Here is a 14,918-nt window from a genome sequence, read left to right on the forward strand (position 1 = left end):
TCATTTATAAATTAACTGATAATGTGCCAATAATTTTATTTATAAGGAAAAATTGAATTTTTTTCCGAACATACTGAAATATATTAGTTGGAAAAAAAATGATTTTGTTAAATAAATATATTATTTAAAATGACATATATAATATGAGTCATGTGAACATACAGTGAGGGGGCTGAAAGACAAATACGTCAAATGTGGCGAATTACTTAATATTGACGTGATTACTTGTCCGATATCCAACTCCCAACCACTTAACGTGATAATCATTAGCTTCAAAGCCCAAATTTCTTTTGTACTATCGTAGTTCTTTTGTAAGACGATTTCATGAATTTTATATGTGATACAGGTCAATCCTATCGATATTCACAATAAAAAGTAATACTCTTAACATAAAAAGTAATATTTTTTCATGGATGACCCAAATAAGAGATCCGTCTCACAAAATACGACCCCTGAGACCATCTCACATAAGTTTTTACCTTTGTACTAAAAGACTTAACATCAACGTCCTTTTTTATTTCATTTTTCTAAAATTAAATTATATATATATATATATATATATATATAATGACGATAAATTATATATATAAATTCGGTATAAAACATTTGTATCATATCTAAAACAGATAGTACTCGAATATCATGTATAGTAGTTCTAAATTTTTATATTTTGTACCTAATTTCATCCAAAAAATACATGTGTGCTCAAGGAGTATAGAAACATTTTTTGTATAGACCAGAGATTGCAAATTTATTTTTGTCTGACTGGTATTGAACGCAGATTATGCAGGTAGGAATTTAAAAGCAAGTGTCTATGTGCGTGCGCATGTTTGTATTACGAATAAAGAGACAGTCTAGATCAAATTTTGGAAATGTTTCGTCCAACTACATAAAATTTAAATTATCTATACATATAATAATTTTATTGTTTGGAAAACTAATTGATATATCGTGTAATTGTATGAAATAAATCCAATACATAGCGTCATATCATCGATTTGGTTGGGACATAAGTTTTATGGAAAGATGTTTCGAAAGATTGCCTAATTGGAAAAAAGTTAGCTACATTTGTGTTCGAGAGTAATAAATGTCTATGTAAATACAGCGATTGAAATATTATACTTGAATCGGTGCATGTTTTTAAAAAGTAATTGAGTTTTACTATTACTACTAGTTTTTTTTAATAAAACAATAAGTTTATTTGATTCTACAATTGTTACCCACGCCAAGTCATGTGTTTGATTTTCGTGTGCTGCAAAGAATGTAATCACGGGGATGGTTGACAAGAGGAATAATTATCCTCGAGAAGGAAGTATTTAAAACATGATATTTGAACTGTCATAATAAATTTGTTTATAATATCTTAAAATTTTTTTGAATCATATGATTGTTGTTGATTGAATTTGTCTAGATAATAAAAGTTAAGGGTTCAACTGTCACCAAGATTCAATATGGCCAAAATATATTAAATCAAATTCATTGACCGCTTCCTATATTTGAACTTGATCTTAAAACGGCACATAAAATTAAAAAAAAAAAAAATTCATCCGAATAAACTGAAATTCTCTCCTACAGAATTTCATTATTTACAATGCTTCAAACGTGAAACTAGAAAAATGCCAATAATCACCATATTTCATTTCTTCAATTTCTTATTAAAAATGCGATGGACTAAAAAACGAAATTAAAGGAGGATTACTGCATGAAGAACAAGCACAATGTTTCGAGTGCGCCACAAGCTCAATTGAGCGGGGTGGGGTGGGGTGGGGTGGGGTGGGGGCGTCTGGACCTCTGCCGGCATTACTCAGTAAATGTTATTGAATGGGTTTGATCGACAAGGAAACTAGTTTAACATGACAATGTTTGTATATAAATATGGGGGATAGGTGAAAAATATTATTCATTATATTTTATTTATTTTTCCAGTTTCAGAAATTTATAATTTCGCCTTTCGATGATTCTTCTCTGTCCAAAAAAGTTTAATTTCGCCTTTCGATGATTCTTCTCTGTCCAAAAAAAATTTAAAAAAAAAATCTTTAAAAGACTACACGATTTTCAAATAATTTCATACCTGTTGAAAATAATATATTTGAATGTTGAAAAAGTAATAGTTGAATATTTGAATATTGAAAATAAGAGTTGTAAAAATTAGAAATTTGTGTGTGATGATGTAGGTAATGATGTATTTTATTTTTAGATTATTTGTAAAGAAATTATATAAATAGGTTCACCATTTGTGAAGAAATTCACAAGGTGAGTAGAAAGAAAAATTTTATAAAGTGTGAAGTTTGGTAAATTTTGAGAGTTTGAGATTTTTACTTTTTACCATAAATTTTTACTTTTTCACAACACGTTATCAGCACGAAACTCTAAAAGTCCTCCATATTTTTCCAAGCTCCAAAACAGAAGAAAAGGGTAACAAAAGTAATAATATTTATTTTACTGTTTATTTATTTATTGTGTATCTATTTAATATATAATATAATGTTATTTAGAAATAACAAAAATAAATTTTTCAAAAACTTGTTATAAATCCTGGGAAGATGTTAAGACGACATCCCACACTCCCAGTAAGGGATACGACAAGTATAAAAGCCTATAAGATTTTTAAACAAAATAACTTATGACACTTCATTATAATAATGTGATATGATATACATAATTATGACTAATATTATATACACCATATTATTACCATAAAATTATACAAATACATACATTTATTTTTTTGTACACCAACGGTCATAAACGGTAACAAAACGGCTAGTTTTTGCCCTATAAATATGATCTCACAAACTCTTTCAATCACTCCATCTTTCTCCTATTCTCTAAAAATTACTCTTCATCAAATTTTCGAAGAAAAAAGAAGATGGCTTTCTCAAGGTTATTTTTAATTATTTTGGTTATCATACTCACGAGTCTTTTATTTATCGGAGAATATCCTCCTCGTGTGTTTTCTTTATTTTTACAAATGCTCGTACTTGTTGTTTATCCATTACTTTGTATTGCAATATTCATTAACTAATAAAATGCATCGTAATTTTTTTTAGTACCACCATGTCAAATTTGACAAAGCTCGAATTTGTTGCGCTCGACATCACGGGAAAAAATTATATGACATGGACTCTCGATGTAGAAATGCATCTTGAGTCATTGGATCTAAGCGAGACCATTAAAGAAAATGGTATATCTTCATCACAAGAAAAAGCAAAAGCTATAATATTTTTGCGTCGACATCTCGATGAAGGTTTAAAATGTGAATATCTCATCGAAAAAGATCACATGGCTCTGTGGAAAGGATTGAAAGAAAGATTTGAACATATAAGGGAAGTTATACTTCCGACCGCCCGTGATGAATGGAATATGTTAAGATTCCAAGATTTTAAGAAAGTCAGTGATTATAATTCAGCGATGTATCGAATAATCTCGCAGCTAAAATTTTGTGGACATGAGGTTACAAAATCGAAAATGCTTGAAAAAATATTTTCCACGTTTCACGCATCAAATATAACTTTACAGCAACAATATAGAGTGCGTGGATTTGCGAGATATTCTGAACTCATCGCATGTCTTCTTGTGGCGGAAAAGAACAATGAGCTATTAATGATAAATCATCAGTCCCGACCCACTGGATCAACAGTATTTCCAGAAGTAAATGCTGTGAGTAAAAATGAATTTAAACCTGAAAACCAAAATCAAATCCAGAGACAAGGTTTTGGTCGAGGTCGAGGTCGAGGTCGAGGTCGTGGTCGTGGACGTGGACGTGGAATTGGTCGTGGTCGTGGTCGAGGCCGTGGTTTTGAAAACAATAGAGATAGTTATTTTTATAACTCATCTCAAAAGGGCGTCACGAACCATCCACAGAAAAGGCATCATGAGAACATGAGTGTTAATGAAAATCACTCGAAAAGATTTGAAAGTTCTTGTTTCAGATGCGGCACTCCAGGACATTGGTCTCGTATTTGTCGAGCCCCTGAGCACCTTTGCAAGCTCTATAAAGAATCGATAAAGGGGAAAGAAAAAGAGACCAACTTCACTGAACGAAGTGACCGTTTGAGTTATTCAACTCATTTTGATGCTGCTGATTTTATGAATGATTTCTCTGGAAATGATCAATATGTTGGTGGGATAGAAATGAACAATATTGATGCTACAGATTTTCTCAATGATTTCTCTGAAAATGAACAATATAATGGTTAATATAAATGTATAATAATTTATTTTTCATGTATTCATATAATAATGTTTTATTATACAATTATGATATGTGTTATATTTACATATGTATTGTCAGTAATTTTATTTCATTGCATATTTTTTTTTTAAGTTCAAATATGGAAAATGCTATGAGCAAAGCTGAAGTTTGCATACCCGATAGTGGTACAACGCACACTATCCTCCGAGATAAAAGATATTTCTTGGAACTAAAACCAACAAAAACAACGATGAATACAATATCAGGTCATGTAGACTTGATTAAAGGATGTGGTAAAATACAATTTTTGTTACCTAATGGTACAAAATTTTTGATCAATGATGCTTTATATTCACCACAATCGAAAAGAAATTTGTTGAGTTTTAATGATATATATTCACACGGTTATGATACTCAAACAATGAATGAAGGGAATGAGAAGTATATGTGTCTTATCACATATAAATCAGGAAAGAAATATGTGATTGAAAAACTATCAATGCTCCCTACTGGATTGCATTATACACATATAAGTCCCATTGAATCAAACATGGTAGTTGATAATTCTTCAATATTAACCAATTGGCATGATCGATTAGGACATCCTGGTTCAACAATGATCGATTAGGTCATCCGCTGAAAGACCAGAAGATCTTTCAGAATAATAAGTTTCAATGTAAAGCATAGTTCTCTTGGAAAACTTATTATAAGACCATCACTAGCCAAAATCCAAACTGAATTACCAATGTTTCTTGAACGTATTCAGGGTGATATTTGTGGACCAATCCATCCACCATGTGGACCATTCAGATACTTTATGGTATTGATTGATGCCTCCAGCAGATGGTCACATGTATGTTTATTGTCAACTCGAAATGTTGCATTTGCAAGATTACTTGCTCAAATAATAAAATTGAGGAATCAATTTCCGGATTATACAATCAAGAAAATTAGACTTGATAATGCTGGTGAATTTACTTCCCAAACTTTCAATTATTATTGTATGTCTATGAGAATCATTGTTGAGCATCATGTTGCTCATGTACATACACAGAATGGATTGGCTGAATCATTGATTAAACGTCTGCAAATGATTGCTAGACCGATGATTATGAAAACAAAGCTCCCTATTTCTATATGGGGACATGCAATTTTACATGATGCTTCATTAATTCGCATGAGACCAAGTGCATATCATAAATACTCTCCATTGCAGCTTGCATTTGGTAAAGAACCAGACATTTCTCATCTAAGAATTTTTGGATGTATGGTGTATGTGCCTATTGCACCACCGCAACGAAAGAAAATGGGACCTCAAAGAAAGGTTGGAATTTATATCGGTTATGATAGTCCATCAATCATTCGATATCTTGAACCTCAGACAGGCGACGTGTTCACAGCACGTTTTGCTGATTGTCATTTTAATGAGGAAATCTTCTCAATGTTAGGGAGAGAACAGAAACATACCGAAAAAAGAAATTACATGGTATGTATCATCATTGTTACATCTGGATCCAAGAACAAAACAATGTGAAAAAGACGTACAGCAAATTGTGCACTTGCAAAGAATAGCAAATCAAATACCAGATGCATCTGCAGACACAAAAGGGGTAACTAAATCATATATACATGCTGCAAATGTCCCATGCTCGAATTGAAATTCCGAAGAAACAAATTGAAGATACTCATGATGTCATTAAACGCTTGAAGCGTGGAAGGCCAGTCGGTTCCAAGGATAAAAATCCTCGAAAAAAGAAAATTCATAGAGAAACACGATGATCACAAAATAAAGAATGATGTTCCTGAAGAAACACATGATGATCATAAAATAGAGAATGATGTTCCTGAAGAAACACATGACAATGAAAATGTTCTGTCAGAACCACAAACTGACGAGAATTGTGAAATCTCTATCAATTATATTAATACTTGAAAAATATGGAACCGAAAAGATATAGAAGAAATTGATGATATATTTTCTTATAATGTGGCAATCGACATCATAAATGATAATGAATATCATGACCCAAAATCTTTTGGTGAATGTAAAAATCGGCAGGATTGGATAAAATGGAAAGATGTCATCCAGGTTGAATTGGATTCGCTAAATAAACATAATGTTTTTGGACCTATAGTCCTTACACCTGAAGGTGTAAAACCTGTTGGATACAAATGGGTTTTTATTCGAAAGCAAAATGAGACAAATGAAATTGTAAGATGTAAAGCTCGACTTGTTGCTCAAGGTTTTTCTCAAAGACCTGGAATTGATTATGAAGAAACGTATTCTCCCGGGATGGATGCAATTACGTTTCGGTATTTGATTAGCTTGGCGGTATCTAAAAATTTAGAAATGCGTCTTATGGATGTTGTTACAGCTTACTTATATGGATCACTTGATAGTAATATATATATGAAAATCCCTGAAGGATTTAAGATGACTGAAGCACAAAGTTCAAAACACAGAGAATGTTATTCTGTGAAATTACAAAGATCATTATATGGGTTAAAACAATCTAGTCGAATGTGGTATAATCGACTAAGTGATCACTTGATGAAAAAGGGATATGTAAATAATTCAATATGCTCTTGTGTTTTCATTAAGAAAACAACATCCAGATGCGTAATTATTGCTGTATATGTTGATGATTTAAACATCATTGGAACGAATAAGGAAATTCAAGAAGTTGTGTCATACTTGAAGGAAGAATTTGAAATGAAGGATCTTGAAAAAACCAAGTATTGTCTGGGTTTACAAATTGAACAAAAAGAATGTGGAATGTTTGTTCACCAGACAAATTCTACAGAAAAGATCCTTAAACGTTTTAATATGGATAAATCAAATCCTTTAAGTACTCCAATGGTTGTTAGATCATTAAACATAGAAAATGATCCATTCCGTCCATGTGAAGATGATGAAGATATTCTTGGTCCAGAAGTAACATATCTAAGTGCTATCGGTGTACTTATGTATCTTACAAATTGTACAAGGCCTGATATATCTTTTGCCGTAAATTTGTTGGCAAGATTTAGCACATATCCAACAAAGAGACACTGGAACGGAATTAAACATATATTCCGTTATCTACGAGGAACGACAGACTTGGAATTTTGTATTCAAAAGATGCTAATCCAAGTATAATTGGTTATGCCGATGCTGGATACTTATCTGATCCACACAAGGCACGTTCCCAAACTGGATATGTATATACTCGTGGAGGCATTGCAATTTTTTGGCGTTCACAGAAACAAACGCTCGTAACAACTTCATCAAATCATGCCGAGATTATTGCACTACATGAAGCAAGTCGTGAATGTGTGTGGTTAAAATCAATGACCCAACATATCCAAATCTCATGCGGATTATCATTCGACGAGAAGCATGTGATACTATATGAAGATAATGCTGCATGTGTTGCTCAAATGAAAGAGGGATACATAAAAAGCGACAGAACTAAACATATTCCTCCTAAGTTCTTCGCATTCACCAAGGAGCTAGAGAAGAATAAATGTATTGATGTTCGTCACATTCAATCAAGTGAAAACTCATCAGATCTCTTCACAAAGGCACTTTATACGTCAATATTCAGAAAGCACATATATAATTTTGGGATGCGCAAACTACGAAATTTGTGAAGAATTTTTCGTGTCAACATTACTATGGTTTTTATCCCAATGAGTTTTTCCTAGTAAGGTTTTTAACGAGGCAGTACAAACACACGTAATGAAGACATCATCGTATCATGATCATCATCACAAGGGGGGGTGTTGAAAATAATATATTTGAATGTTGAAAAAGTAGTAGTTGAATATTTGAATGTTGAAAATAAGAGTTGTAAAAATTAGAAATTTGTGTGTGATGATGTAGGTAATGATGTATTTTATTTTTGGATTATTTGTAAAGAAATTCTATAAATAGGCTTACCATTTGTGAAGAAATTCACAAGTGAGTAGAGAGAAAAATTTTATAAAGTGTGAAGTTTGGTAAATTTTGAGAGTTTGAGATTTTTACTTTTTATCATAAATTTTTACTTTTTCACAACAATACCTACATAATTATTTTTATGGAATATATACCATGTAACATGACACAATATTTATTGTATGCAATCATTTTAAAAATAGGAAGAAAAAGAAAAATTAAATATATGTAATTTTGATAGATTTAAAAGCTCTAATGTAATTGAATATATATATATAATAGCAAAAACTTGTATGAGACGATTTCACGGGTCGTATTTTATGAGACGGATTTTTTATTTGGGTGTCAATGAAAAAATATTACTTTTTTATGCTAAGAGTATTACTTTTTATTGTGAATATCGATAGGGTTGATCCGTCTCAAAGATAAAAATTCGTGAGACCGTCTCACAAGAGACCAACTCATATATAATATAATATGCTCAGCCACCTAAGTCGACTTCTCAGGATGAACACTGCTTGAGCCGCTGGCACATTATTATCCAGTTATTTGAACAAATCAATAAAATAAAAAAACAACATTATCAAATCCAACGAACTTTGAAAAACATACAAACGAATCTGAAAAAAAAAAGTCAAAAAAAAAAAGAAAAAAAAGAAGCGATAAGTTGTAAAAAAAAAAAAAGAAAAGGCTCGAGTTTCATTAAGTAATGTCACCATTCTATGAATATCATACAAGCCTTTACCCGAAATGAAATAGTGCCAAAATCTACATCATTGTTCTGTCTCACGTCAAATAGTTACAGAAAAAAAGGGACAAAATCTCTTCAATTTTTCTGAATACATCTCAAAATGTTCGTTGTCTGGAAAAATTATGGCCTTCAAAAGAAAATTCAAAGACTCTTCTTGTTGGTAGTAGAAAGTTTGGTTAGCATCCATTGCTTTGTGTTCGAATACATAAATATCAAAAGAAACTGGGAACAACACAAAAGCATGATTATGGCTTCGAATAGGAAAGGGTATTTTTGGGGTGGAGTTATGGTCAGATAAGCTATATGAAGAACAAGAGAGCATGCAAAAACAAGAGATTCTGAAGAGGCAAAAATGGAATCCGTCTCTTTCGGATCTTTTCTTGCACCGGGCGTGTGGTATAAAAGGATAAAGAGACCATATAGAGCAGGCATACGGAAGAACTAATTTGTCACGACTCAAGAGAGGGAACATGGAAAGCAGGGCATGGTATACGAACCACCGGAAAATAAAAGGTTCTTCCAAGGCCAAGAAACTCGCTGGCAGAAGCGGTAGCAGGATAGATTTCTCATGTACTGTAAATTAAACAACGGTTATAGATATCATGTTAACATGGTAAAAAATGGATAAAAGAGATGCAGTGGAAACAAGATGGATGCTTTACTTACCTTGGTATGAGAATAGATAGAATGAGAGAGAACTGTTGAGTAGTCCACGCAGAAAACTTTGTTTTGTAGGTGATCGTATGAGTTGAATCATTGATGGTAAACATGCAGATATAGTTGAGGCAAGAGTAAGAAGTTTCAGTGATTGTGTGGTGAACAATTTCTTCCATTTTACGACAACTGAAGTGGTGCACCAAAAATTTGCCACATAATCCTCGTAGAGACCCCTCTCGAAAGGTGCTAATCGAGAAAGAACCTGTTCAAAGCATCAAGGTGAAAAAATGAGTTACCACATACCCAAAAAAATTTACTAACGAGTCTTGAAAACGCAACATTTATAGTGAGAGGAAAAAATATGGTATTATAAATTTATAACAGTAGGAATCGATCACACTGAGAGTTAATATCATGTATGAGATAATTGAAAAATAAAAGACACGACACCAGATCATCCCTCTATCCATCATGAACATAACAGACATTATTCACTACAAAAGATGTGGGGTAAATACCAAAACCTCGTCACATCCGATTCATTTTTCACTGTTTATTGTTCATCTCGGACCATGAAAGGAAAGACGAGTTTAAATTATTTCACCGAGGCTAAGATATGAACCTTGTCAGTGTATAAATGAATACCCTCATTGCTACCTCTATGGCTCTATCATATATCTAACAGAGCTTTTCTTACAGGTTAACCATTAATCTAACACAGATATCTTCACTGCTGACCAATTTCAGCATGATAAGACACTGGACGTAGCTTAAGATCCCAAACCTACTGCAGGCTTCTGGGCGTCCGTAAGTGAAAAGAAGGAAAAACGAAGATGTGTGGACACCAGGTTCACAGGATCACCAGACTAATATATAGCCTTCAAAATCTTCAAATTGTTTATAGAAAGGAAAAGGTTGGAGCAGTTTACATTCTAGAAAAATAATAATATTCCATAATATATACAGTAATATGATGCAATAAAAGATATGCAGTCACTTTGAAAGTGTATAATAGTTACAATTTATTCTTGGAAGTTGCTGATTCCGTGCATTATTTCACTTCCAGAAGTTGGAATCACAATCAGAAACGGATTTGTCAGAGTGACCAAAGTGTTGGATCACATACATTTAAAGTAATACAAACACAGAAATAGGAGTATCATACATCAAAGCTAAAGAGCACTAATGCAAGTATGCAACAAAACAAACAAATATGTCTAAGGCGAGAATGAAAACAGGCGTGAAAGATAAAAAATTATGTCAAAGCAAAAAAAATCTCTAAACAAATATAATTAATAATGCAAAAGATGTAAAGCGCTTGATAAAATAGAACATCCACATCAAAGAAATTGGAAAAGTGAAGCCAGATGAATGAGGAAATGAAAAGCTCGAATATACAGTAAGAAACGTAAAAAAAAAAATAAAGAACCAAGTAAATTCAGAACTGTGGCTTCTTACCTCCAAAGATGCTTCCACAGAATAAAGATACGGCCACCAAACTACAGCAAAGGTTCCCAATACCACCAAACCTAGTTTTGAAACCTGAAGAATAGGATTCTGACGCCTGAGACATTTGCCCAAGAGATAGCCAAAAAAGGCAGGAGCATAATATGCACTCATCTGCACAAGTGAACAAATGAAGTTCATGAACAATCATCTTTTGATTATGTTAGCAAGCTATGTAGCATATGAAACTTGATTTCAACTGACATGTATCTGCATTGAGATTGAGAGACTTGTTGAGGATTGAATTCAACATATTTGTGATTGGTAAATTTATTAGCTTGGATCAATATTTAAACGCCAAAATTTGTTTGAACATCACACCTCTTGGAATCCAACATAGTATTTTTGGCAGTTTTATGTGAGTTAAGGGTTCCGTAACTAGGAATCCTCATCATGAGGGTGCCTTGGAATTTTAGAGCAAGTGGCAAAAGCATGTCGATCTAACTTGGAAACAATTATGATTTCTGTGATATTTCATTTTCAAAGAAAATTTAATGAATCAAATCCCATTGCAACATTAAGTATTGCACATCGAAGTCTGATCTCATACAATGATACTATCAGTTAGCTCACTTGCGGATATAGTATCAAGTTGAAACAAAAAACATCGATATTTATTCATTCCAACATAGTTAAAAGGATACCTGTTTGTGATTCAGAGCAAGGCTAAACAGGCCAGAGCCAACAAGGTCTCTATCCGATAAAATCGCCGCAACAGCTGCGATGGTTAACCCCAAACTGATACAATTGTACTGATAATACAAACAAAATAAATTAGGAAGAAGAGGATATTAAACCAAACTATTGCAAAAAACCACGCCACATTGCACAACCAAAATGTACTGAATACCTGAAAATGGCCATGATCAATCAAAATGAGACATGGATTCAACAAAATCATTGCAGTGTGCCAAACCATGCTGCTTTTTTCCTTAATCGATTTCTCTTTGTTATACACCTTTGCAAAATAAAGCACTGCAGGAAAGAATATCATCAAATCAGACATCAAAACAGTCCACCTCATCAACAGCTTCCTACATAAAACATCACAAAAAATGAGAAGCAATTAGGTACAAGAATTAATTCTACTCAACAATGGACTAGAAATAATAACCAAAAGTTCCAATTTAACAACTGTAGTTTTTAGACAAATTCATGCCACTGGCCATATGTCTTTCGTGGCAGCTCGGGCAAGAACTATGTTCAGAGGCTAAAAGGCACAAAAAACTTGCAGTCAAAACCATTTGACTGACATATATGAGCTCAGATTACGTTCATGTTTTCACGGATGATGAAAAATAAGTTATCTTTACAAAGTTCAACACTTGTCAGATAATAGTGATAAGGGAAAGTTGTGATTCAGAAAACAGGATAAGATGAGTATAAACCCCAAATACAATAAATACCCGTGAGGAATAAACTCGGCATAGCAACCAAACCCACATCCCAAACACCTAAACTTCATATCCAAATCAAGAACACAATTCATTTGCATAACGATCAATATTCGTCATACCCAATATAGGACTCATATCCACGAGAAGCAAACAGAGAAATTGATGCAGGATCGATCAATTTCAGGAAAATTCCGTGGAAGTAACTCTGGTATGCAGTGAGAGGGGGATAGTCAAGGCCCCAATAGCTGAGATCATTGGCCGTGCTGTTGCGATACCAATCCTTAACAGGAAGATTGAGTGTAATCTCCATCCAATGTCGCTGGGCCTCATAGTCCCCGAACATAGGCGGCGTGGCAGCGCCGGAGTATGGGTGGAGCCCCACCGCCAGGCGGATCAAAGCCGCGAATAGGCTGATGCAGATGAACCATGATTTGGTTTCACTTGTGGCGATGAACGACCAGACGTTGGCATCTGGGTCGGATTCGGATTCGGATTCAAGTTCGGGTGCGGGTTTTGGGTTGGGTGTGTTGTTGGAGCCTTTCTTCTTCCTCTTCTCCATTGTTGTGAACTGGGATCTACTTAGAACCGATGGACCCGATTAGAAAACGAGTTTATATTGGGTATTTTATTTTTTTTAATCGACCAAAAATATCATTTTTTAAATTAAATAATTGATCGAAATTATTTTATAAATTTTTTCGTTTATTATATCGAGGTATTTTAATTCAATAATATAAATTAAAAAAATGACAAAAACTTATGTGAGACGATCTCACGAGTCGTATTTTGTGAGACGAATCTCTTGTTTGGGTCATCCATGAAAAAATATTACTTTTTATTCTAAGAGTATTATTTTTTACTTGTGAATATCGGTAGGGTTGACCCGTTTCACATATAAAAATACGTGAGACTGTCTCACAAGAGACCTACTCTTAAAAAATTATCAAATATAAAAACACAAAAATTTGAATTTTAAAAAATATTTACATCTACTTTCCCTATCATAATAATAAAAAAAAATCAATTATATTTGATGTGGCATTTGAACATTGAGGTTATAACTAAAAAGTCGAATAATTTCTAAAATTACAAACACCGCAATGAGTTAGCACTTATCTTATATTTTACTCTTGGATATATTTATCTTACATTTCTAGAGTAGAGGGTTAAATGTAGAAAAAAGCACAAATCTATAAGATATATGTAACGTTAGAATATATCAAATTTATTTGTTATTTTTCATAATATCAAATAGGACGTCTGCGTAACATTTAAATATAGTTATGTTTTTTTGTTATTATGACAAAGTTCAAGAGCATAATTGTTCAAGTTCGAAGAAAGATCGAAACGTGACGCTTGGATTATTATACGGTTAAAAGATATGAATTATCTCATCACTTCAGTTTTATATTTTGATAAAAAGACAGACATTATATTTTATTAGATCATCGATTTTTGACGATGTTGATCGAGACAGACCTTTAAATTAGGTCGATATTAAAAAGAAAGAGATGATTCTAATAAAAAACCAAAAAGAAAGAAGTAGGGGTGATAAAATTTACAACTCTATATGTTGTTTGTTAATTTTTATTAACTAATGACATCATGTAATAAGTAATTTAAATGTATTATTCACGAAACATGTTATCCAATTCGAATCTAATAATATATATATATATATTATATATATATATATATATATATATAAACAAGTAGTGCAAATGCGTCGGGCTATATAATATTATGATATTTACACTTATATTATATAGTGATGATATTCGAACTTGCTTCGCTTCGTCATAAAAAATAAATGAGTTAGGGATTTTAATAGCCCGTTTCAAGACGGGTCCGAGATTATTTTTTCATGTATGTATAATGAGTTGAAATTATTTATGTATGAATTACTAGTTTTGAAATATTTATATAATTTATTGATAAATTTGAAATGTGTATATATAATGAACAAATTTTGAAATATTTATATTATTTATAATAGTTTATATATGATTATCATTTATAAATTTTGAAATATTTAAGTTATTTATAATTGTTTATGAATGATATTTTAAAATATGTTTTGACTATTTTTAAATTTTTTGATAAATTGATCCGCCTAATTAACAACTGGTGATGAGTTGGTTTGAAGTTTTTCTATTGCCAAATCGATGGGAATATTTGTTTGACGGTAGGCTAAGGCGGGTGGTGGGTGAGCATGTTTCATTGCTCTAGTATTCATCGTTGTATATATGAATACTAATGACATAACGACTATTACATATATAAATCATGGTCATGATAATAATAGATCGATTTGATTTATAAAATTTTGTTATAGTATCAAATTATTAGACGATCTCATAAATCTTTATCCGTGAGACGGGTCAACTCTACCGATATTCAGCATAAAAAGTAATACTTTAACATAAAAAATAATATTTTTTCATGGATGACCCAAACAAGAGATCCGCCTCACAATACGACCCGTGAGACCGT

General features: G+C 32.4%; 1 protein-coding gene across 1 annotated transcript; it reads right to left on the bottom strand.

Moving 5' to 3' along the window:
• Window positions 1-8,792: 8,792 nt before the first annotated feature.
• Window positions 8,793-13,018, bottom strand: LOC142531529 (putative dolichyl pyrophosphate Man9GlcNAc2 alpha-1,3-glucosyltransferase). Its single transcript, XM_075637691.1, is given in 7 exon segments — window positions 8,793-9,291; window positions 9,293-9,438; window positions 9,532-9,784; window positions 10,981-11,142; window positions 11,673-11,780; window positions 11,879-12,062; window positions 12,545-13,018. Coding segments are annotated over 7 exon segments (1,578 nt in total). The 5' UTR covers window positions 12,985-13,018; the 3' UTR covers window positions 8,793-9,006.
• Window positions 13,019-14,918: the final 1,900 nt, after the last annotated feature.

Source organism: Primulina tabacum, chromosome 17, assembly GCF_025594145.1.
Source record: "Primulina tabacum isolate GXHZ01 chromosome 17, ASM2559414v2, whole genome shotgun sequence".
NCBI lineage: Eukaryota > Viridiplantae > Streptophyta > Magnoliopsida > Lamiales > Gesneriaceae > Primulina > Primulina tabacum.